Genomic DNA, 25,753 nt, shown 5'->3' with positions numbered 1-25,753 from the left:
CAGAGTGGAAGAGCCCACAGCTGGTGTCAGCTATCATGGGAACAGCTCAGAGCCCACTCTGACTGGTCACAAGGCCCGTGACAGGCAGGTTCCATGCCCCGATGGTGCCAAGGCTCACCTGGGCCCAGGTAGCTTATCCCCATGGGCATCATATGACTTCCCCAACCAGAGTTATACCCTCCTTACCCAGCAATTCATAAACAGTCAGTGCTGCTGGGATCTCTAACTAAAGGCCCAAGGGTCAGGTCTGACTTACAAATGAGTTAGTTTTGCTTGAACCATAGTGTGCTGCTTTTTAAGAAACATTGAATTTCAATACATTGGTCAAAGCAGGCTCTATTCCCTTTGCCACAGTTGCCACTTGTCCCTATTGTCTTGCACTTGGTAGCTTCACACATGTTATCTGCCTGACCCCGGAAGGCATTTGGAAACTCTGAGCTCGCTCGACAGCCCTGCTTTGTGGAAAGGGAGAATGGAATCCTAGATGACCTAGAGGTTGGAAGAGCCCTTGAGATCACGAAGGTCTCATTTTCAGATCTCTGTCCCATTATCATTTCTTCGGAGACCTTCCCTGATTGAAGCAGCGCCCCTATCCTCTCTGTCCCGTACCCTGCTCTGTTTGTCCTCATCACCTCCTGACATCCCAGTCTCTAGCCTCCCATTTTATTCCCTGTCCCTCTTGCTGCTCTGTGTGCCCCATGAGGGTAGGGACTTGGTTTCACTGTTGTATCCCTAGTGCCACAATAATGCCTGGCACATGGTAGGTGCTCAAAAAAATTGTTGAAGAATGGGGAAAATGAGGCGTTAGGCATGGTAGCACCAGCCCCAGATCCCCTCCCTGCTACAGTTTCCCTGGGTGGTTCCAGGGATGTCCTGGAGTTGTGCTGGAGTCTCACAGTCACCCAGCAACCCCCAGGCCTCTGCCCCTGCACAGCGCTGTGTTTGGAGGCAAACCCAGCTGTGTTGTACCTGCCAGAAGGAAGAGAGGCCATGATGTCATCTGGCTCCCCCACCCCTCCTCCTCCCAAACCTGACCAATCATGCCTGGAATCCCAGGTTCAAATAGACCACAGCCTGGGTGTGCAGGAGGTGCCTTTTGTGGGTTGTGGGCAGGGCAAGGGTCTGGGCAGGTCGTGGTGTCTTAAGTGTTCTCAGAACCAGAAGAAACTAGAGGAAGGGAGCAAGTTGCAGAGGGTGGGCAGGGAGACCGAGAGCTGGAAACTCTTCTTATTTTTCTTCCAAGAGAGACTTTATTTTTTTCAAAGGTAAAAAGATTTGCTCATAAAAACTGAGCAAACACTACACAGAAGCATGAGGAAGAAGGTAAAAAGGACACGCTCTTCTTCCTCCCATGTAGAAGCCTCCCAGGTAGAAGCCTCCACAGTACAAGCCCCTCTAGGGTCAGATGGCCTGGGCTCAAGTCCTGGCTTGACCGCTTTCCAGCTACGGATCTTGAGAAGGTCTTTAACTTGTTGGTGCCTCGGTTTCTTCTTGTGAAATGGGGATATTTGTGTTCCTCTCAGCCTCTCTGCCCACTCTCTGCTATTGCCTCCTTCTTTCCTCCAGCTCTGAGTACATTTCTTTTTAAGACACCATGACCTGCCCAGGCCCCTGCCCTGCCCACAACCCCTAAAAGACACATCCTGCATTCCCAGGCTGTAGTCTGTTTGAACTTGGGATTCCAGGCTTAATCAGTACCTGCCAACTAGTACTGTCGTGAGGATTAGATAAGTGAATCCACGGAAGGGGCTTAGAACAGTGTTTGGCACACAGTGAGGGCTATGGACGCGTTTGCTAGCATCTCACCATCATCTGTCATCTTCATCACCATCATCATCATCACCATCGGCATCGCCGTAATCATCATCATCTTTGCAGACAGCTCTTTATGCACCAACCTGCCTTCCTCCCTCTTTCCGATCTGTCCACCCACCCATCCATCCATCCACCCATCCATCCATCCTTCTCTAATGGGAATATCCCCACATGCTCTTCAGGAACCTGTGTTATACACTCCACATTACGTTACAGATAAACAAAATGGCTCAGGTCCTGGTTAATGGGGAGGGGTGAGAGTGATGGAAACAAAATCATCGCGCGTCCTTGAAGTGCTGTTTTGCTGGGTTCCGCATCCATGTGGCAAACCTAGACTCTGCCTCAGTGCTTTTGGGTGTAATGAACTTTGCAGATCAAGAACATTTGCAATCAGGTATGTTGGCAGTAAGAAAGATCATTCCAGGAAGATCTTCGAAATCCAAAGTAACCAAGTAAAAGTCTATGCCATTTTTGTGTTTCCCATCTCCCTAATCAGGCTGGGCATTTCTGGAGGTGGGGACTGTGTCCCCTCATACAGACTCTTCCTGTAAAATGAGGAGACTAGTAATAGTTGCCAGGCTTTCTTCTAGTGAATACTAGGTGCCAGGCACGTGCTAACCTTCCTACACATAGCTCGTGTAATCCCCACATCAACCCAATGGAATAGGTACTACGGCTACAACTGCCATCTTCTTCTCCGTGGAGAAACGGAGCCACGGAGAGGTTGGAGAACTTGCCAAGATCATAGGTTGTAAGTGGCAGAGCAGGAACAGTCTGATTGCACTGTGCTTTTATGTGCTAACTGATCCCTTAATGTATGACATAAGATCTGCAAGCCACTTAGCCAGCACAGAGCCCTCAGAAAATGCTGACATCATTACCGTGTGGATTCAGGCACTGAGAGTCTGAGGATAGAGGTGAAGCTAGAGAAAGGGGGACGGGGGCTGCTGGGGAGCTTGTCTTCTGTTGACAGCTGAGCCCTGCTCCACCAGGGGTCCCCCCTTCCCCATCCCCCAGAGAGGCCTTGGGTGCCTCCACCCTCAGCCTCTTGGATTGACAGGCCCAAGCGAGGAGGGATGGGCATGGAGCCAGGAGGTGGGGAACGGGCTCAGGCAGGCTAATCAGGTTATAGTGTGAACTTAAAAGGGAGGAGGAAAGCACAGAATCTTCAGAACTCACACTCCTTCCTGGCGACGAGGTGCCTGGGAGAGGAGCTAGGAAGCCAGGGCGCACGGAGGCTTGGAGTCCGGGGGAAAGGATGGCCCCACAGAGAGCTGTGCAGCTGTCCCTGAAAAAGCCCACCTACGCTGTGTGTGTGGTGGGAATCGAAACGTACGTGGATGTTCACAGGTGAGAGCCGAAAGCACCCACCTGGCTGCAGAGGGCTGGGCTGGGCTGGAGGACCCGCGGCAACGGGGTGGGCGCCTGGTGGACGAATGGGGCATATTGGAGGATGCTGACAAGAGTTTGTTTTGACAGCAGAGCAGAGGGGCTAGGTTATCAGGTCCATTTTGAGGCTCTGGCTCCTGGCACCAGGGTCAAGTCTTTGACCTCAAGCCACTGGATGAGGGTTCCAGCTCTGAGCCCTGGGGCCAGACTTTAGGGTCTGGGTTCTGCATTCTGACATCCCAGTGGAACTTGTGTGGAGCATCAGAATGAATTGTTGCTCAAGACAGGGGACAGGACTGGCCTCCCCTGATTTTGCCCTCAATTCCTTGCCAATGACCCATCTCTCTGAGGTGGGGAGGGGCAGTGTATGTGGTGCAGCTTGATCCTAGAAGGCCAGCCAGGGCAACTGGGATCAAGTGGGAGTGGTTAGGGAATGATTCAATGTGTTAATAAAAGAAAAGAAGTGGAATAAGCCTGGGGCTTACATTTCAATGTGTTTGTTAATAAAGGAAAAGAACTTGGAACAAGCCCGGGGCTTGTGTTTGCCAGGAGGATGATGGCGATTATGGCAATGATGGCACCTGAGGGGCAGTGGAAGCATCAGCTTCCCCTGTTGGTCCCAATCCTCCCTGGCCTGGCTTTACCCAGATGGAGGTCCAGGGACCTGGCCCAGTGTGAGTTTCCCCACCTGGCCATTGAGGAAGTTGGTCTTGGGGGTCTCTGGGGGTCTTTCCAACTCGACACACTCTCTATGAGCTCCATCCCTACTGGATCGGATGGGACCAGAGCCCCTGCAGATGGGGAGGGGGCAGTGGCCTGGGGCTGGGGAGGGAGAGCCAGGAGCCCTGGGAGGCCAGACCTCGGCTCTAAGTCATGCTGGGTGCCCTGGCGTGGGGCTGGTTCTCTTGCATCTGGGTGGCCAACAGAGATCCCATTTTCTGCTGCCCTTTTATCATACGGTTGCCAGACTTGGCAAATGAAAATACAGGGCACCCAGTTAAGTTTACATTTCAGATTTTTAAAAATGCTTTTTTTTTAGTATATGGCATGGAACGTACTTTTTTTTTTTTTTAAATGCTGTTCAGCTGAAATTCAAATTTAGCTAGGCACCCTGTACTTTATCTGGTAACTCTGCTTTAACATCAAGAGTAGGAAAGAGGTCTCTAGTGAGCCCCTATCTTCCCGATTCCAGACCCCTGTTCTCATCCCAGGGGATGGCTATTTCTGGAAGGTAATTTCAGAACCTCAGGCCCTACATGATAGGTTGTGCTGCTGACTGAGGGCAGAAGCATTTGACTGGGATCCAGGAGACTTAGGTTCTGGTTCTGGCTCTGCCGCTGACTTGCTGTCTGGTGTGGGCCAAGCCACTGGCCCTCTCTGGGCCCTGGCACGATGAACTGAGCCCCCTTTTCAGTTCAGCGTGGCGGTAAAGCACCCACACTCTGGACTTGGACAGACTCAGCTTCTCATCCTAGCTCCACTGCTGGCTGTGGGACCCTGGGCAAACTGCTGCATTTCTCTAAGCCTGTTACCTCATCTGACAAATGGGGAAGCAATAGCACTGATGTTCATGGGTTAGGGGGAGGGTGAAGGTGAGCATGCATGTGTAGGGCCCCTTGCTCTGTGAGAGTGGGAAGTGCTTACAGCTCTGACAGCTCTGTGGGTTCCCTTTCCTCCACTATTTGTTCTTCCCATCATGTCTCAGAGGGTGGGAGGAGCAGAGGATAGATCGGCGGGTGTGTGGTGGGAACACGGGGCGATGCCATCTGTAAACTCCTTTGGGATCGCCAAGCGCTTTAGTATCCTCAAGTGTGGGCCGTGGCCCAGCCGAGGGGAAGCCGCCCGGTTGTCTGTGCTCTGGTTGACTCTGGGAGAGGGGCTGCCCTGGGGTCCTGAGTGAGCACCGTGAGGGATCTGTACCCAAGAGCCCTTCAAGAAACTTCACCCTGGAGGTTGGTAGTGACTAGCGTCATAGCCACAGAGAATCTCTAAACCAGAAAACAGAAGTTTATTCTGCAGCAAGTTGGTTTAAAAGTAGACCTAAAGAAGAACTTCCAGCCACTGAGGTCTCTGATAGGTGGAGAAAGGCGATGTAGAATTGTCAAGACAGGTGGAGGAAGGGGGCCGTGGGTTGACAACCTGGGAAGGTTTAAGAGGAGCCTGGAGCTCACTCCAGGACCTTGTCTGGCTAGGATGAAGGGGCTGTACTTGATGATGAACTTGGGGCTTTCCCACCCCCAGTGCCAGGTGCCCGGCTCCAGCTGAGGCCAAGCAAGGGGCCTCTGTTTGGCCTTGCTGGTAGAAGGCGGAAGCCCCCCAGAAGAGGAGGTATGCTGGTCACCTGAGCTGCCCAGAGTCCCAGCCTTCCAGAGCCAGTGGAGATGGGCCTGTGGCAGTGACGTCATGGGATGTGATTAATTCCCCCATGTGCTCTCTAGACTGGTTATTTGGGGATAATTGTGTGCCCCAGGGTGTCCCAGCCCAAGGAACCTTAGAAATCCCCTGACTCAGCATGTGCTGCAGATCCTACACCCTCACCCCAGCGGGCTAGCTCTCCACCGCGACCCCCTGGGTTTGGCCAGACGGCCCTGGCTGTCTCTGTCCTTTTCTTGGAGGTGGTCCCCAGAGGATTTATGCCAAAAAAGAGGGGGTGTGGCGTGGGGAATCCATTAGTGGTCCAGCCTGGCGCTCCCTTGCTGCCCAGAGGCCAGATCGGAGCCCCAGGCTGGAGATCACATGAACATTTATCCTTAGGGATGGAGGAGAAGGCTGGCTGCGTGGGGCCGGGGACGGTCTCCTGGATTTTTCTAAGCCACCCCCAGCCCTACACAAGCCTCAAAGCCAAATAGACTCTTAGATCCAAGATGACTAGAATTCCAGGAGCACAGGGAAGGGGGGTCTCCGTAGGGCCTCTCAGACGAGCCAGAGAAAAGACCCAGACCGTTTCTGTTTTCTGGGGTTCCCTGTATTTCAAAAACCCAAAATGCCAAAACAGAGTTGTAAAACTTGTGTTCTATATATTCTTTTCTTAAAAAATAGATTTATTTTATTTATTTATTTTTGGCTGCGTTGGGTCTTCGTCGCTGCGCACGGGCTTTCTCTAGCTGAGGTGAGCAGGGGCTACTCTTCGTTGCGGTGCGCGGGCTTCTCACTGCAGTGGCTTCTCTTGTTGCGGAGCAGGGGCTCTAGGCTCGTGGGCTTCAGTAGTTGCGGCACACAGGCTCAACAGTTGTGGCTCGCAGGCTCTAGAGCACAGGCTCAGTAGTTGTGGCGCACGGGCTTAGTTGCTCCACGGCACGTGGGATCTTCCCGGACCAGGGCTCGAACCTGTGTCCCCTGCATTGGCAGGCGGATTCTCAACCACTGCACCACCAGGGAAGTCCTGATCTATATATTCTTGATGTTTACATTGAGTAAATTAATGCTTTTAACTTGCGAAGAAGTACAATGAAACATAATCGTGCTCCTCGCAGGATAATTACAGGATTGATGCCAACACTAATTCGTGATGACTGACAGGCTCCAAGAGCCGGGCTGGGACCTGGATTTGAAGCCGGGTGAGGATCTCCTCTCCTAGTTGTTCCATCTTGTTGCTGCATCGCATTCCTTTATTGGAAGTGATGTTAACGTTTAGATTTGAGGCTTCTTGGAGATTATGAGGCCGGGGTCCCCTGTAAGGTCCACGGAGCCAGGGGAGGCCAGGGAGTTACAGGATCTGGATGTGAAATGGGGCAGTGTGAGTTATTGAAACATAAAGTACTAGCATCAGAGAGGGTACCAGAGGTCAGTAGCCCCCTAAGTCTACAGATGTCCCTGCCTCCCTGGTCCTCGTTGCTAACTCCCATTTTGAGACCTGGGAATCCATTCCGTCACTCTTCCCTCCCCTCTTCTGGCCCTATAGCCCCTTCCCTGTCCCCCCTTCTCCTTCCCATCATTTTGGTCTTGGAATCTCTCCTCATCTTTGACCGTTTCCTCTTCCCCCTCCTGCTCCCATCACTTCCAACTCCACTTCTCTCTCCTCCTCCCAATCCCCGCCTTCCTCTCTTGGTGGCGGGCCCGGGGCCAGGCAGTGGACCCCGAGAGAAGACTCGAGATGCAGGGAATGGAGGGGTGCTCACCCATGATGTAGATGCCTCCTTGACCCCCAAAATGCTTTCCCTGTGATGTGTTGTCCTCTCCTTTGCTATGTCCAGAGAAGCTTCCATTCCCTTTGCTGTGGCTTCTAAGCAGCTGTTCAGCTCTGCCAAGTGGTCCTGATGCTCAAAGATATGTGGGAGGTGGGGGTGAGGCTGGAAGGAACTGGCAAATCCACACCCAGCCAAGGACATCAGCCACCTGGGGAGCCCAGGAGGGGGACCTCAGCTGTGGGCCGGGAGAAGTGGAGCGATTCCGAATGCTGCCACCCAGGGGCAGGTGCCGAGGGAGCTGGGACCTGCCGGAACTTTTCAGGAGCCTGGCCTCGCAGCAGGTACAGACCTGAGTTGGGTCTCCAAATGCACCCTGGGCCCCAGAACAGAGAACCCAGTCACCCTGCATTTAAGACCAAGGCCACCTGAAGCCCTGCCAAGCGTTTCTCCAGCACACCTTCCCTGCCACATTTATGACCTCGCCTACCCCCACCTGGGTCTCCATTGCCGTGCTGGGAGGGTGGGCAAAGGGAAGGCCAGAAATTCCTCAGGAGGATCCTGCAGAGGGTGTGGTCTGAGCCAGGCTGCCAGATGTAGTGAAAGGGTGGGCTGGGGCTTCTGGACCTGGACGAGAAGGAAGGCTGGGCTCTGTGCACCCTGGGCCCCAGAGGAGGAAGCTCCATTGGGATGGGGCCTCCGAGAGTCAGTTCAATGACTGCAGAGAACAAGATGGCTGGTAACCAGTCATAACCACCAGCTAGGGTCAGGCTGGTCCTTGCAGGCTGTGTGACTTTGGGCCAGTTACTTAGCCTCTCTGAGCCTGTTTCCTCCCATGCTAGATGAGGATAATATCACCCATTGATTGTACCTGTGAATTTGGCCCCCATTTTACAGATGAGAATTGCATAATCCACGGAGCACAGCCATACAATTTCCCATCTTGCAGATGGGGAAACAGGCTGAGAGGGGAGAAGTGACTCATGATTCTGGCTTTCCATTCAGGGCTCTTCTCTTAAGGGTGTTCTGGCCCCCAGCTCCTGTTTGCCTCTGCTGGGAAGGCCCGGGGTGGAAAGCTGCCACCCCCCATCTCTAGCCCCCATCCTTGGGCAGGCAGGGGTCCACTGAAAGAAGGCCTGGCCAGCCCGGGCCCTCCTTGCAGGCTCTCTGGGTGTGGCCTTAGCTGAGCAATGACAAGGCATAACGCACCCGTGATTCTTATCTCTGGGAAGGAAGGAAAGAGGGAGAGGACATAGCTACACCCAGTGTGATTCTACATTTAGGGGAAAATCCCTGCCTGTGATGTGATGTCGGCCATCGCCTTCCCGACCTCTGTCGGCCACAGCCAGCAACCAGGGAGGACCAAGGAGGAAGCCACACAGGAGCCTGAACCTTCTGTGACCTTTGCCCCGCTGTGGTCACTTAACAAATGTTACTGGTCACCTGCTCCTTGTTCAGCTCTGTGCTGGGCTGAGGCACTCGGAGATGATACGACCCACCCCCCGCCCCCGAGGGTCTCCCATCTTAGTCTGGGAGCTAAAAAACCTTCAGAATGTGGACGCTAACAATTGCATCGCTAACCGGGTTTGGGGGCAGGTCTGAGAGTGAAGGGAGATGGACAAATCCTATTCCCCAGGGTCTGCCTGCTCCCCATGCCCCTTGTGACAGTAATGACAATGGTGACAGCACCTTCTTCAGCTCACAGTGCTTGCTGTACTATCTCAATTAAATCTCACAACAAGCCTATGAGGTAGTGCCTACTACGATCCCCATTTTGCAGACAAGGAAACTGAGACACAGAGATGTCAAGAGAGTTACCCAAAGTCACACAGCCAACAAATGGCAGAGCTGGGATTTGAACCCAGGTTTGCCTGATCCCAAATTCTATGAGCTCAACCCCAAGAGAGCCCATTATCGCGGAATTTTCTACGTTGTTGGGTTGGTGCGAGGGGTGGGTGGAGGCAGGGCAGAGGATGAGCTTTGGAGTCAGACCCTGAGTGGGGTCACATCTCAGCTCTCCGCTGTTGCCCCGCATGTGGCCTCCCTCTGAATTTCACATCATCTGTAAAATGGGGAGAAGAAGAATAACTGCTCTGCTCAGCAAGCAGGGACCGTGGGGATGGAATCAGAACGGAGTAAAAGCACTTTGGGGACCGTGATGTCCCTGCCCTGGGTGGATCCCATGAGGGCAGGGCCAGAGGTGACTCATCTCTTCTGTCCTGGTGCCCAGGGTGGCACAGTAGGTGCTCAGGAAATGCATGTTGAGGCAGAGCGGCCGACAGCACTAACAGGACTCCGTGTGCTCCGCGGAGCTGCTGTTCTTTAGGGCTGGAGCCTGTGGGGGGTCTGGCCAGCTCCGTGGGACTGTTGGCCACAGCAGTTCTCGGCTCCTGGCAGAAGCGACTACAGAGCTGGTCATACCTGAGAGGACTTGCCAGGTCCTGCTGGCTGGTCCCAGGGCATTTCTTGTGGCTTCAGTCCAGGGAACGTCAAGTCCAGGACACCTGGAGAGTGGCACCTCTGGGGCTCTGGGCAGACAGGTGGCTGATCAAGTGTGAAGGGGGAGTCACAGGCTTGGCTGGCCTGGTCTGCTCAAGGGCTGCCCGTCAGCTTGCTCCTCAGCCTTTCTATCCAGTTCTGCATTATTCTCCCTTCTGCCCTCGCCTCTCCCCCAGCACAATGCCCCGGGCAAGCCCTCTGCCGCCACCCCCATACCCACTCCCCTAGCTGGAGGCGGGGTCAGCACCATTCTGCCCTCCCTGCCCAGACCCTAGGCTGGGCAGAGGGGTGGCCTGACCCCTGGGATCGTCCCTAGGGGCTGGTGGTATCCAAGTAGCAGGTAAGATGGACGGCATAGGAGGGACTCCATGACTGCTGTGTTTCTCTTCTCCCTAGAGACCAGGTGATCAACTTCCGAGTAGTTGAGGTAAGGTGTGGCCTGTGGAGCCCCAGTGGGAGGAAGCTTCTGGATGCAGGTTGCAGCCAAGTAAAAGGAAAAGCCTTCTAATTACCTGAGCTGTCAAAGCACAGAGGGCTGTAAGGTAGTGAGCTGCCTGTCACAGGACCTGTTCAAGCACAGAGTTCTGCGATGGGCAAGGAGTTGGCCAGGATGACCTCTGAGACCCCTCTCTGACCCAAGGCCTATGAAGATACTCCACAGTCTCATTGTCTTAGGGCAGAAAGGGGCCAGAAGGTCATGGGTGCCATCTTCCTGGTCTGCACTGACTTCACCCCTGCAAAGTTCAGGTGCGTGGAGGGGGAAGAGGGCTTTCCTGCCTCAGTGCCCCACATCCTGCCAGCTCCCAAGGGATCATATTGAGGAGCTTGTGTTGCAAAGTTTCAACATTTCCCTTTTTCCTTCCTACATCTTCCCTGACTATTTCCTTCCTCCGGTCCCCGCCGGGGACACGCTCAGGGCACACACACTCATTTTCAAGTCAGCGGGATAGCATAACATAGAAGACAAACCTGCTGCTCCTTCCATCCTTTACCAGCTGTGTGACTCCAGGAAGGTTACTTAACCTCTCTGAGAAGATTTCTTCATCTGCTAAATGAGGACAGCAACATGTTCCTGTGAGGGTTGTTGTGAAGTGTAGATGAGGCATCAAAAGCTGAGCATGTGCCTTGCACATAGTAGGTGCTTGAAAATGCCACCCCAATACTACCCTACCCAATATGACCTGTGAAACATGCTGTCCTTATGCCTTACCAGGTGGGTGGGCACATGTCTTGCCAAGGCAAGTGGGCAAGGCTGGGAATTTCCTGTTGATTGAAAATTCCCCGTCCCATCCTCTGTGCTTCCTTTTGTGAGATTCTCTAAGAATTGACTCCACTCTCCTTGCAGCCTCTTTATTAACCTGGTGAACCAGGCCCTGCTCTGGGCCTGGCGACAGGGTGAGTCGGGACGCTGGGTGACACAGGCTGTGAAGGGGCCGCAAGGAAGGTCTGGACCAGTGCTGTGGGGACACAGAGGAAAGGACATGGGGTCCTGGCCTGACTGGGTTTGGGCTGTTGGGGGTTCTGGGAAGAGTGGTAGTAACAGCGATGATGGCACCTAACACTTATTGAGCACCTACTGTGCCAAGCACTTTTTTTTTTTTTTAATTAACTTATTTATTTTTGGCTGTGTTGGGTCTTTGTTTCTGTGCGAGGGCTTTCTCTACTTGCGGCAAGCGGGGGCCACTCTTAATCGCGGTGCGCAGGCCTCTCACTATCGCGGCCTCTCTTGTTGCGGAGCACAGGCTCCAGACGCGCAGGCTCAGTAGTTGTGGCTCACCAGCCTAGTTGCTCTGCGGCATGTGGGATCTTCCCAGACCAGGGCTCGAACCCGTGTGCCCTGCATTGGCAGGCAGATTCTCAACCACTGCGCCACCAGGGAAGCCCGCCAAGCACTTTAAATGCATCATCTCATGGAAATCACCCAACAGCCCTAGGAAGTAGCTCTTTGGATTATATCCATTTTCCAGAGGAGGAAAATCGAGGCTCAGAGCAGCTGAGTGACCAGGTCCCAGGCCATACTCCACACACAGCCCTTACTCCACTCCACGGAAGGGGTGGCGTTTGAAGTGGGTCTCCAAGAATGCAGAAAACTGCCCCCTCCCCATCCCCATCCTCGTCCCACCTCCGCAGAGAGGGGGTAGAAAGAAGGCAGGGTGCTGGCACCAGCTCACAGGCTCATCAGCATAACAATGGAAATGACGATAAAGATAATAACAAAGGAAATGACGATAAAGATAATAACAATGATGACACCTACTGCCTGGGCGACTGGGAGCCTCTAGTATGGCAATGACTTCGTCCCCTTCATTTAATAAAGGGGTGTTTGGGACTTCCCTGATGGCGCAGTGGTTAAGAATCCTCCTGCCAATGCAGGGGACACGGGTTCGAGCCCTGGTCCCGGAAGATCCCACATGCCGTGGAGCAACTAAGCCCATGTGCCACAACTACTGAGCCTGTGCTCTTGAGCCCATGAGCCACAACTACTGAGCCCGCGAGCCACAACTACTGAGTCCGCGTGCCTAGAGCCCGTGTTCTGCAACAAGAGAAGCCACCGCAGTGAGAAGCCCGTGCACGGCACGAAGAGTAGCCCCCGCTCGCCACAGCTAGAGAAAGCCTGCTCGCAGTAATGAAGACCCAATGCAGCCAAAAATAAAATAAATAAAATAAAATAAATTTATAAAAAAAAAAAGTAAAGGAGAGTTTTTAAATCCATTTCCTCACTTGACTCTGAGTTTGGGGATGAACCAGGGCTGCATACCAGGGTTTGGTTGGGTCTGGGGGCTGCATCATGAGACGTGACCAAAGGGAAGTAGCTGCCGGGGTCAGGAGGGAGTGGGGTGGGTGTGTGAGGGTGGTGGTGGGGTTTGGGGGTGGTTGCGGTGCGTGGATTGGGAGGAACCCACAGAGCAGCTTGGGGAAACCAGTGAGACAAATTCCACTGTGGGGCAGCCCGGGGCTCACCCCAACTCCCACACTTGCCTGTTACAGCCCCCAAGAGCAGCCCTTAATCCACAGCCCCACCCACAGATCAGGGAGTCTGAGAGGTGAGGAAAGGCAGTGTGGACCCTGTCCCCAGGGCCGGGGGCAGGGGAGGGGGTAGGATGCCGAGGGAATGAGAACCAAGGTGGCCAGGTGCCTGCCTGGCACACCCTGCCAAGCGGAAAGCAGCAGCCCCTGCCTCACAGCCTGCAAAGCTACTGCTGGGATAGCCTCAGCTCCCCTCGCCTTTTCCACCCTGAGAGACAGCACAAGGCAAGTGACCTGGATGGGCTGACGGGGCCTGGAAGGCAGGGGGCCTAGGACCCGAACAGACCCCTCCCAGAGGGCAGGTGAGACCTGCCCTGGGCCTCAGCCTTGCCCATCAGGTGCCTCCTGCAGGAAGCCTCCTTTCCCCAAGGTCTCCTTGTAGGGACTCACCTGGCACCTGCTGGGGAGAAAGAAGCTGAGACCAGGATCCCAGCACCCCAGAGAGGGGTGAAATAGGTGTGAGCTGCAGAGCAAGGCTGGAGGTCGATCTAGACTGCAGGAGACCAGGCTGGGCTCCAAAGGTCCTGGTAGCCCTCCTCCTCCTCCTTCTCCTCCTCCTCCTCCTTCATCTTCGATTATTATTATTATTTTCTACCAACACTCCAAATAAGAGGTTGTATGGGCAGGGCTGTGACCTGGAAATGTCATCTTTTGCCCAAAGCTGGGGATTTGCTCCATGGAATCCTGCTCGCCTGGAAAGGGCTGTGCCGGCGATGACAGCCTCTGAGTGGGGTGGGGGTAGGGGTCTCCCAGGAGCTGGAGACCCTTCTGCCATCAGCTGGGTGCCCTGGGCTCATGCTTACTTGCTCTTGGGGTGTGTGGGCAAGGGCTCTGGGGCCAAGCAGATTGGATCCAAATTCCAGCTCAACCAACCTGCCAGCTGAGCAGTCTGGGGAAAGCCACTCTGTTACCGAACCAAACTTGGGTCCACTTGCCCGCGCACAGAAAAACCAATCTACTGACACCAGGTTATGGTGAAGGAAAGGGCAGCGTTTATTGCAGGCACCAAGCAAGGAGTCCAGGCAGCTAGTCCTTGAAAGACCGAAACTCCCTGATGGCTTTGAGGGAAAGGTTTTTAAAGACAGGGTGAGGGAGAGGGTTGTGGGGTATGTTTTTTCTTTCCAATATTTTTTAACTTGAAGCATAGTCGATTTACAATGTTGTGTTAATTTCTGCTGTACAGCAAAGTGATTCAGTTATACATACATACATATATATATATATACATTCTTTTTATATTCTTATCCACTATCATAGGATATTGTAGTGGTATAGGTATAAAAACCTATAGGTATAGGTATAAAAGTGGTATAGGTATACAAACCTATAGGTACAAAAACCTATGATATTGTATCATAGGTTTATCATAGGATATTGAATCTAGTTCTCTGTGCTATACAGTAGGACCTTGTTGTTTATCCATCTTATATATAAAAGCTTACATCTGCTAACCCCAACCTCCCCCTTTATCCCTCCCTCAACCTCCTCCCCCTTGGCAACCACCAGTCTGCTCTCTATGTCTGTGAGTCTGTTTCTGTTTCATAGATAGGTTCATTTGTGTCATATTTTAGATTCCACATATAAGTGATATCACATGGTATTTGTCTTTTTCTGACTTACTTCACTTAGTATGATAATCTCTAGTTGCATCCATGTTGCTGCAAATGGCATTATTTCATTCTTTTTTATGGCTGAGTAGTATTCCATTGTATATATGTACCACATCTTCTTTATCCATTCATCTCTCAATGGACATTTAGGTTGCTTCCATGTCTTGGCTATTGTGAATAGTGCTGCTATGAACATAGGGGTGCATGTATCTTTTTGAATTATAGTTTTGTCTAGATATATGCCCAAGAGTGGGATTGATGGATCATATGATAATTTTATTTTTAGTTTTCTGAGGAAACTTCCTACTGTTTTCCACAGTGGATGCACCAACTTACATTCCCACCAACAGTGTAGGAGGGGTCTCTTTTCTCCACACCCTCTCCAGCATTTGTTATTTGCAGACTTTTTAATGATGGCCATTCTGACCGGTGTGAGGTGGTACCTCATTGTAGTTTTGATTTGCCTTTCTCTAATAATTAGCAATGTTGAGCATCTTTTCATGTGCCTATTGGCCATCTGTATTTCTCATTTGGAGAAACTATTTAGGTCTATTTAGGTCTTCTGCCCATTTTTCGATTGGGTTGTTTGTTTTTTTGTTGTTGAGTTGTATGAACTGTTTGTATATTTTGGAAATTAAGCCCTTGTTGGTCACATCGTTTGCAAATATTAGGTTGTATTTTCGTTTTGTTTATGGTTTCCTTTGCGGTGCAAAAACTTGTAAGTTTGATTAGGTTCCATTTGTTTATTTTTGTTTTTATTTCTATTGCCTTGGGAGACTGACCTAAGAAAACATTGGTACGATTTATGTCAGAGAATGTTTAGCCTATGATCTCTTCCAGGAGTTTTATGGTGTCATGTCTCATGTCTAAGTCTTTAAGCCATTTTGAGTTTATTTTTGTGTATGAGAGGGAGTGTTCTAACTTCATTGAAAGGTTTTTAAAGACAGGGTGAGGGAGAGGGTTTCGGGGTGTGTGATCAGCTCGTGGACATTCTTCTGATTGGTTGGTGGTGAGGTAATTGGGAGTCAACATCATCAACCTTCTGGTTCCAACCGGTCTGAGGTCTATGTGCTTGTGGGCAGCATACCGTTAACTTCTTCCACCTGGTGGGGGCTTCAGTATCTGCAAAACAGCTCAAAGGATGTGGCTCACAATATTATCTATAGCCCTTGAGGAGGAACTAAAGATCCTTGACTTTGTTTAATGGCTGAACTATTATTATTTTGTCTTGCTTGGCTGTTTTCCATTGTTTCTGCATTTTCTCATTTTTCTGATTAAATTTATTCTTTGGAACTTGGGGAAGGCCTAGGAGGCTAAAATTACAAACAAGAGGCAGGCAGAAGACATGGTGGAGGTGGGGGGGGTCTGTCCCGGGAAGGTCCATAGGTTCTTGCTTGGGTACAGTTCCACGTTCCTGGGTTGCCTTGCCCTCATCCATAAAACAGGGGTTTCTTTTTTTTTTTTTGAAAAAAATTTTTTTTTTTTAACATCTTTATTGAAGTATAATTGCCTTACAATAGTGTGTTAGCTTCTGCCTTATAACAAAGTGAATCAGTTATACATATACAATATGTTCCCATTTCTCTTCCCTCTTGCATCTCCCTCCCTCCCACCCTCCCCATCCCACCCCTCTAGGTGGTCACAAAGCACCGAGCTGATCTCCCTGTGCTATGCGGCTGCTTCCCACTAGCTATCTATTTTACATTTGGTAGTGTATATATGTCCATGACACTCTCTCACCCTGTCACATCTCACCCCACCCCCTCCCCATATCCTCAAGTCCGTTCTCTAGTAGGTCTGTGTCTTTATTCCCGTCTTGCCACTAGGTTCTTCATGGCCTTTTTTTTTTTTTTTTTTTCCCTTAGATTCCGTATATATGTGTTAGCATACTGTATTTGTTTTTCTCTTTCTGACTTACTTCACTCTGTATGACAGACTCTAACTCCATCCACCTCATTACAAATACCTCCATTTCATTTCTTTTTATGGCTGAGTAATATTCCATTGTATATATGTGCCACATCTTCTTTATCCATTCGTCTGTCTCTGGACATTTAGGTTGCTTCCAGGTCCTGGCTATTGCAAATAGAGCTGCAATGAACATTGTGGTACATGACACTTTTTGACCTATGGTTTTCTCAGGGTATATGTCCAGTAGTGGGATTGCTGGGTCGTATGGTAGTTCTATTTGTAGTTTTTTAAGGAACCTCCATACTGTTCTCCATAGTGGCTGTATCAATTTACATTCCCACCAACAGTGCAAGAGTGTTCCCTTTCCTCCACACCCTCTCCAGCATTTATTGTTTCTAGATTTTTTGATGATGGCCATTCTGACCGGTGTGAGATGATATCTCATTGTAGTTTTGATTTGCATTTCTCTAATGATTAATGATGTTGAGCATTCTTTCATGTGTCTGTAGGCCATCTGTATATCTTCTTTGGAGAAATGTCTATTTAGGTCTTCTGCCCATTTTTGGATTGGGTTGTTCGTTTTTTTGTTATTGAGCTGCATGAGCTGCTTGTAAATCTTGGAGATTAATCCTTTGTCAGTTGCTTCATTTGCAAATATTTTCTCCCATTCTAAGGGTTGTCTTTTGGTCTTGTTTATGGTTTCCTTTGCTGTGCAAAAGCTTTTAAGTTTCATTAGGTCCCATTTGTTTATTTGTGTTCTTATTTCCATTTCTCTGGGAGCTGGGTCAAAAAGAATCTTGCTGTGATGTATGTCATAGAGTGTTCTGCCTATGTTTTCCTCTAAGAGTTTGATAGTGTCTGGCCTTACACTTAGGTCTTTAATCCATTTGGAGTTTATTTTTGTGCATGGTGTCAGGGAGTGTTCTAATTTCATACTTTTACATGTACCTGTCCAATTTTCCCAGCACCACTTATTGAAGAGGCTGTCTTTTCTCCACTGTATATGCTTGCCTCCTTTATCAAAGATAAGGTGACCATATGTGTGTGGGTTTATCTCTGGGCTTTCTATCCTGTTCCATTGATCTATATTTCTGTTTTTGTGCCAGTACCAAACTGTCTTGATTACTGAAGCTTTGTAGTATAGTCTGAAGTCAGGGAGCCTGATTCCCCCAGCTCCATTTTTCGTTCTCAAGATTGCTTTGGCTATTCGGGGTCTTTTGTGCTTCCATACAAATTGTGAAATTTTTTGTTCTAGTTCAAACAGGGGTTTCTTGTACCCCTTGCCCACACCAGGCACCACGCTGGGTGCTGAGATGACAGTAGTTTTAGTGACAGTAAAATGGGAACGTTCCCTACATTCTAGAGGGAGAAACAGGAGAGATGGACAAGAGAAAAACATGTCAAATAAACATGACATGTCAGGTGACAAGTGCCATGGGTTGAAATGAAGCTGGGTCATGGGGTTAGGGAATGTGGGGTTCGTGGTGTCACCCATGTCACACAGCCTTAAATAGGGCAGTCAGGGAAGACCTCTGAGAAGGAAACGAGGCACGGAGCCCCCAGCGGGTGCTCGGGAGCTGAACATTGTGAACGAAGAGAACCCAAGTGCAAAGGGTCGAAGGCAGGAGGGAGCTTGGCAACCGGAGGGAGAGCAAGAGCTGGGTTTGCAGGAGTGAGAAGGGCGCAGCCAACTCGGCGCAGACTGCAGAGCCCCAGGGGAAAGGCTGTGAACAGAAGGGATGCTGAATGACTTTTGTGTTAAGAGGATCCCTCTGCTGCTGTGTTGAGGCCAGATCGTGGGCAGCAGGAGAAGAAGCAGGGGGACCAGCCTATTGTGCAAATCCACACGGAAAACACTGGTGCCTGGACCAGGGCGTTAGGCGTGGAAGAGATGTGAATGTCAGCAGGTGATGTTGTGAAGGGAGAGCTGACAGGGTTCACTGGTGACTGGATGTGAGCTCGAGGGAAGGAGAGAAGGCCAGGATGAATCCAATGATGTGGCCTGACCCGGGCAGGTTTGGACGGGGCAGAAGTGGGGAACTAAGAGTTTCGTTTTGGACACGTTAAATGTAAAAAGCCTGTTAGACACCCTAAAGAGATGTTCAAAAGACAGCTTTGAGTCTGGAGATGGAAAATGGGGGTTCTAAGTCTGGGAGACTTGGGTTCCTATGGCAACTGACTAAACAAAGGCAAAGGGCATGTAAGGTGGGAAGATGCCTGAAAGTGCCTCTTGAGGACGGTGAGGCCAGGAGTGGGGTGAGGGCCTGTGGGTCTTGCCAGCAGCCTGCAGGGCTCAGGGGCCCCTCTCCACCCCAGACTCATCTTTAAAACGAGAATAATAATTGCCTTATGGGGCCATGATGTGCCTCAGAGAGCCAGGTCCCGCGTGGGACTTGGAACTGTTGTAACTACGACCATCACCACCATTGTCAATGGGGGCAGTTGTTTGTGGGGACTGAGTGACCACAGTGGGGATCTGGGAGGGGTGTCTGGTTTCTCCAGGGGCTTTAATACTTGGGTGGTTTCTCAGGGATACAGGAAACGATGGAGGCAGGAGGATGCATCAAAGGACCCTTGTGGCCCTGGCATCTTTGCAGTCGGGTGGATGTTTGCAAGTTGACTTGACCTTGGGTGGTGGCCTTGAGGTTGATGGCTCTGTCCTGGGGGACAGCAGTGGGGAGCCCTGACATGTAGTTCCCTTGTCTGACTTCCCCTCCAGTGTGTGTGTTCCACGTGGCCAAGGGCTTCATGGAACCCTGGGGCCCATCACAGGGCTGGGACAGGGAGGCACACAGCTCAGGTTTATTCAGGGGATGAAGAAGGACAAGCGCCCCCAGAGGCCCTGCTGGCTTAGCTCCTGGTGCCCTGTAGCCCGAGTTTGCAGAGCAACCCCTCTGAATCTACGGCCCAGGAAGGCTGGCCCCTACCTGCTGTGGCTGGAAGCAGCTGGTGGCTTGAGAAGTAGCGTGGAGGCCCAGAAGATGGGTGCCCCCGGCTGGGGCCTGGCAGACTGAGGGCTTCCTGATCCCCGTTTCTGGAGCCCAGAGCTCTGGAGTATTGGGTGGATGTGGTATATCAGGTAGACGGGGAGAACTTTGCAGGGTATGGCCTCAGTCAAGTTCTGTGCCACTGGGTGCAGATGGGCCTGAATCCCCCTGCAGACTAGGGGCAACTGAATCCATTCATTCATTTAACAAGTGTTTATGAGACTGACCACACGCCAGACACTGTTATAGGTGCTGGGAGATAGCAATGAGCAAAACAGACAAAACTCCCTGCCCTGGTGGACCTGACCTTCTAGCAGGAGAGACGGACAATACCTAACAGTATGATTAAGAACCAGAGCAGACAGTGCTTTGTGACCACCTAGAGGGGTGGGATAGGGAGGGTGGGAGGGAGACGCAAGAGGGAGGGGATATGGGGATATATATATACATATAGCTGATTCACTTTGTTACACAGCAGAAACTAACACAACACTGTAAAGCAATTATACTCCAGTAAAGATGTTAAAAACAAACAAGCAAACAAACAAAAAAGAATCAGAGTAGAGTGGCAAGGATAAGGAGAGTGTGGGAGAAGGTGGGACAAGGTGTAGCATTAAATAGAGTGATGGGCGCGGGGTGGGGGGTGCTCACTGAGAAGGTGACATTTAAGCAGAGCCCTGAAGAAGGTAAAGGAGTGAGCCTTGTGGATATCTGGGGGAAGAGCATTTTATGCAGAGGAAATGGCCAGTGCAAAGGCCCTGAGGCAGGACAGACTGGCAGCTTCATGGAACATCAGGAAGGTCAGTGTGGCTTGAGCAGAGTGAGTGAGGACTGAGCCTAGTGGGGTGGAGGAGGTTCCTGGGGGGTGGCAGAGGGCATATTAGGAGGGGCTTTGTATGCCATTGTGAGGACTTTGCTGTGTGTGATGCGAACCATTGCTTTTGAGCGTAAGAACAACGTGATCCGCTCTGAGTGGGGAACAGACTGGAGCAGGCACAGGTGGGCTTAGGAAGCTGCCCAGCGCTCTAGGTGGGTGCAGGGGTGGCAGTGGAGGAGGTGAGAGGTGGTCTCGAATGGATTTCTTGTTGGGTTAGAGAATTTGGAAGCATAAAAGCAGGAAGCTTTGGGGGAGGGGGATTGAGGATGTCCAGAGGTTTTCAGTCTCTGCTCTCTGGAGCCTCAGGGGCCGCGGTGGGAGTGGAAGGGTTAAACACCGTGGCTCGGCACCACCCCCCCGGCCCCCTTTTGTCCTTCTTCTGTCTGGGGTTCCACGCGAGGTCCACTGAAAGGGCTCTGCCACTAAAACAGAGCTCAACAGCCACTGCTCTGCTCCAAGCCCTTCATGTTGCAGAGGGGGAGACTGAGGCCCGGGGACGACGTGTCCAGGGTGGGTCACATGGGAATCAGTGGAGAGCTGGAATGGAGCCCTGGGGCCCAACCAGGTTGGTCTCCTGGCCAGTGGCCCCCTCCCCCCCCCCGCCGCTCCCCACTCCAGCTGTTAGGGGGTGCTGTTGCATAGCCGGGTAGCCCCAGCCCACTACCCCGCTGGTCTCTCTCCTGAGCCCCCGGATGCTCTCCTCTCTCTTTTCTATCAGTGATGTGCCCAAGGGTGCTGAGACCTTCAGGGTCTCTGGGAGCTCCGGGGTGGAGGTCTTCACGGTCTACAACACAGCACAGGTGACAGAGCCCATAGACAAGGCCCACTGGCCCCTGGATGCTGGCGTGGACGTGATCATATCTGTGGACGCAGCCAGTAAGGCTTTAAACGATCTCAAGGTAAGAGGCTACTTCCCCACAGAAGGTAAGAGTCCCCCACAAAGCATACCCCGTTCACACATTACCCCCACTCAACCAAACCCCACAAGGCTTTGCCACCCACGTCCACGCGACACATCCTAGTGCAACTCAACAGACACCCAAACATGCAAACCCACCCCAATGCCCCAACGTCACATGCACACATACACGAATGCTCCCGTAAAAGCACAGCCTTCCTGCTCGCCCCCTCAAATTCACAAACGCCCCCTTTAACACAGCTCCACACAGACCCCAAACAAGCCCCCAACTCCTGTGCAGACAGGAGTCCTCGACAGCACCCATACACACATGCACGCACGTGGACACAGGTACATACCAGGGTGTGTGTGTCCCACCTAAGGAAGCAGGAAGCCTTCTCTTTCCCAGATGGTACCCTTCTCACTCACCGTCAGGCACCCACCACACACACAGTGACCCCTGATTCATTGATTCAGCCTTTTCTCCAATGACACCAAAAAGGTGGGGACTGTGCAGCTGTTGAGAGTAGGGGCCCTGGAGCTCAAATCCTACCTCTGAGCCCCATCTACTGGGGTCATCCTGGGGGCCCACTGAGATGGCCCGGGTCGAGCCCTGGCCATGGGTTCTAGGGCATGGGGAAAGCTCTGTGAGCTTGGGCTGCTACTATGGGGTGGGGGTGGGGGGTGGTCATTGTTCCCATTTTACAGATGAAGAAACAGAGGCTTAGAGAGTTTGAATAACTTGCCTGTCCCTAGTGACAGCTGTCCCTTCCCTCATTCTTTCTCTCTGACATCCCCATGGATTCCTGAGGGTCCAGCTGCTCCCTCTGGGATCCTCCCGCACCCCATCTGGCCCTCCTTGCCCCTCAGCTCAGCCCTGGGAGCTGAGGAGGCATCCACAGCCTCTCCAGCTGGAGAAGGGGGCTCTGGATCCAAGGCGGGAGCCCGTGGGCCTTGGGCCTTCAGCAGCAGGGAGTAGCTGGGCCCCCATGCCTCCCTTGCCTCTAAGCAGGGCCGCCGGAGTGTCCCCTCACTCCCCCTGTCACAGCCATCTCTGAAGGGGCGGCCGTGCTGGCTTAGGGTTGACCATGTCCCCACAGGTGAACGTCTCCTACTTTGGGCAGCAGAAGGACAGTGCCTTGGGCCACAGTGTGCTCTACCTCACTGGCGCCGGTAAGTCCCACCTCCCTGGCTCTCCGTACATCAACCCCTCCATGCTGGCTGCTTGAGGGTCTTAGGGGAGCCCCCAAGTGCAAGGCCCATGGACATCTTTCTCCCCCATCGAGGAGCTTGGCTTCTTCAGAGGCGGTTCATCCACTCTAGAGCCTCAGGGGTGGAGTCGCAGCCATACTTAGGGCCATAAGAATCTGGAAACTGCACTGCCCATGGGTCACCAGCTAGACCCACAATAGGCCTCCTTCATCCAGAGTCTGCCTATCACACTCACTGGAACTTCAAGACATCACTAAACCATGGAGAGCCACATGCTACCTTCGGCCAGACCCCGGCAGCTGGCCCTGTGAACCGCAGAACCAGCACCTAGAACCTCAGGCCTGATCCCGACCTCCAGAGTCAGGGCCCCCAAGAGCTAGCAATTCAGCCCACATAGATGAGTCAAAAATTCAAGAGCCAAAGCCTTGGGTCCCTCCAATGCCCAGAACCACAAGGGGCTGCCACAAGAGCCTCTCGGGTGTTGGGTGTGGTCCCCAGAACAGGGCTTCCTGGTTCTCAAGGGCTTGTGGAGGGGCCGAAGCTTGCCCCGACCTGGACGTTATGGTGCGAGGGTGGGACCGGGGAGCCCTGGTAGTCCCTCTACATCTCTTTGCAGACATCTCCCTCGACGTCGACACGGGCCGCACGGGCAAGGTGAAGAGGAGCCAAGGCGACAAGGTGGGACTCTCCTGGTTACCCCAAGATGGCAGAGTTGACAGGCAAACCTGGGGGTGGTCCTGGGGTGGAGTGGGCTCTTCCTCCAGAAGGGTGATGGATTCCTAGGGTCTGTGGTATCCAGCAGTATAGGGAAGCCATCTGAGGACTCCCAAATCAGCATGAATGGGCCTTAACTTACACTATGTGATCAACATGCTGTGTGACTCCTGGAAAACAGCTTACCCTCTCTGGGTCTCTCTTGTGCCACCTTAGAACTGGGATTGGTTCTTTTTCTTGAGGCCTTTTCTATTTCCTGGGCTGTATTTGGACCCCCAAGCATGGTAGGTGACTTGTCAAGTGACTGACAGATCCTGAAGAGTGAGGACGAAGATGAGGTGGGCTCAAGGCATTACCCCACCGGATGTATCTGAAAGCCATCCTGGGAGGGTAGAAGATATGATTTTCAGGGAAAGACCCCAGAGAGGAAGCCTGAATCATATATAAGACTTTGTGGACAAGATGGAGTAGGGCTGCCACGGATGGCTGTGCAGGTTGTTCACTGCACAAGGTTGCTTGGGCAAGGTGGTGGGTGGGGCCTATGATATAAATCATGTCTTGGGCCGTGTACAGAGAAGCATCTACCCAGAGAGGTGAACAAGAGTGCCATATAAGTTAGCAGTGGTCCTGTAAGGTCCCCCAGATCCAAGTTTGAATCCCATCTATGTGACTTGGGGTTCACACCCCAGAGCCTCTTTTCCCTCTTCTGTGAAATGGGGAAAATAAGCCCTGCCTTGCAGAGTCTAGTGGGGATAAAGTAGAAGCACGTCAGGAAGGGGACTTCCCTGGTGGTCCAGTGGGTAAGACTCTGCACTCCCAATGCAGCGGGCCTGGGGTTCCAAACCTGGTCGGGGAACTAGATCCCACATGCATGCCGCAACTAAGAGTCCGCATGCCGCAAATAAGAAGTATGTATGCTGCAACTAAAGATCCCACATGCCGCAACAAAGATCCTGTGTGCCGCAACTAAGACCCAGCACAGCCAAAATAAATAAGCAAATAAATTAAAAGAGAAAAAAAGAAGCACATCAGGAAGAGCTTTGATCACAGAGGCAGGGTTCCAGCCATCTTCCCCACCTCTCAGCTCAGACTATCTTGCAGGGCCTGCAGGATCTCAAGTGAAAGTCAGAGAAAACTGTGGGACAGGCCCCAGGAGAGGACTGGGATGGGGAGAGTCTCCCAGGAATTCTCCAGCCCCATCAAGGTCAGGGCGAGGCAGTCTTAGTCTGCTGGCAGGACCAAAGCTCAGCAGACTGGCAAAGGCCATTTCTGGGTTTGGCTCCATCACCCTTCCTCTTCCAGTGTGATGGCTGGGAGGAGCTGTTGTTCAAGTTGTTCACTGCACAAGCGTGGAGTGGCTCTGGGTGTAGGGACCTGGAACTCCATTCCCCAAATCTATGATCCCTCTATAAATCTTTAAGCAAACCCAGAATACAGACGTCTCCAAGTTAACAAAGCAGACAGCTCTAGCCATGTCCAGAACCCCTTCCCAGAGACCCCTGGATCCCACTGACCCTAAGGCCTCTTGCTTTGCCACAGAAAACCTGGCGCTGGGGCCCTGAGGGCTATGGGGCTGTCCTGCTGGTAAACTGTGACCGGGATAGTCTCAGGTCCAGGGGGATCGACCTCGCCAACACTCAGCTGACATCACTGGATGGTGAGCACCAGAAGGGGTGTATGGGGTCGTCCCGGGTGATGGTGTGGGATGGAGCAGGATTGTCTCATGGGCACCACTCTCTCCAGACCTGCAGGACATGGCCCCAATGGTGCTGAACTGCGATGGCCCTGATGAGCTCTTTGACAGCCACAAGCTGGTCTTGAACGTGCCGCTTTCTGATTCCAGGAGAGTGGGGGTCTTCTGCGCTAGGGGTGAGTGGCCTGGAGGGGTCTCTCCCCTCCCTGCTCCATCTTCTGCTTCCCAAACCATTCTTCTCTTATCCACCTCTCTCCCTCCTTCCATCATCATTTTGTAACTCTCACTACCACTTACAAACAGCCACTCCATCAGGACACGACATATCGCCCAAGAAAGAGGTTCCCAAACTAGACCCATTTTATAGAGGGGAAAACTGAGGCTCAGACATGTGAATTCACTGCCCTAAGGTCACACAACCAGTTGGGGATGGAGCAAGCATTCAAAGCCAGTCTCTTGGGCACCAAAGCCCCTCTTCTTTCCACTACCCTTGCCCCTTCTCCCGAGCCCATCCTTCCTCTGGTCGGTTAGCATGGAATGAGTTCTCGATGTAAAACAAGCACTGTCCAGGCTGGGTAGGGTGGAGGCAGGGACTAGCAAAGCTGAGGCCCAGGCCTGCCTTCAGAATCCAGTTGTCCTGACAGTTTATTAATCAAAGTCTGTGGATTAAAAAAAAAAACAAAAAAACCCCCAGCAAAAACACTAACCCTTAACCCTGAGGTGCCCTTACATTTTCATAAATCACAAGAGACCTCTCCTGCCCCTTCCTTCTTCCGCTTCATCCTCCTCTGTTCAAACTGACTCAGAACTTGTCCCAGCTAAATGAGCCTGGCAGGGACCAGAATGTTCCAATGGTGGAATGTTACCCAGGAGTCCGGCTTGGAAACACTTTCTGTGATACCAGAACATAAGCAAAGTCTCCGTAAGTGAGCTGAGAACATTTCATGCTGTAAGAGCGTGCCAGGGTGGCGCTTCCCAGACAACCCTCAGGGGAGGG

At 52.0% G+C, this 25,753-nt stretch overlaps 1 protein-coding gene across 3 annotated transcripts in view; it reads left to right on the top strand.

The window, feature by feature from the left end:
* Positions 1 to 887: 887 nt before the first annotated feature.
* PADI1 (peptidyl arginine deiminase 1) overlaps positions 888 to 25,753 on the top strand; it is a 41,134-nt gene continuing 16,268 nt past the window's right edge. Inside the window, exons 1-6 of one of the 3 annotated variants that reach the window (XM_082402927.1) lie at positions 888 to 3,165; positions 20,958 to 21,138; positions 22,238 to 22,310; positions 22,966 to 23,027; positions 24,603 to 24,720; positions 24,807 to 24,932. In XM_082402927.1, coding sequence (XP_082259053.1) covers positions 3,074 to 3,165; positions 20,958 to 21,138; positions 22,238 to 22,310; positions 22,966 to 23,027; positions 24,603 to 24,720; positions 24,807 to 24,932 — 652 coding nt within the window. In that variant the 5' untranslated portion in view covers positions 888 to 3,073. The remainder of the gene's footprint in view (positions 3,166 to 20,957; positions 21,139 to 22,237; positions 22,311 to 22,965; positions 23,028 to 24,602; positions 24,721 to 24,806; positions 24,933 to 25,753) is intronic. The other 2 variants (XM_082402926.1, XM_082402925.1) reach the window with 2 other exon arrangements.

Source organism: Balaenoptera borealis, assembly GCF_965194805.1.
Source record: "Balaenoptera borealis genome assembly, chromosome: 1".
NCBI lineage: Eukaryota > Metazoa > Chordata > Mammalia > Artiodactyla > Balaenopteridae > Balaenoptera > Balaenoptera borealis.
This window is presented reverse-complemented; position numbering and strand designations above follow the sequence as displayed.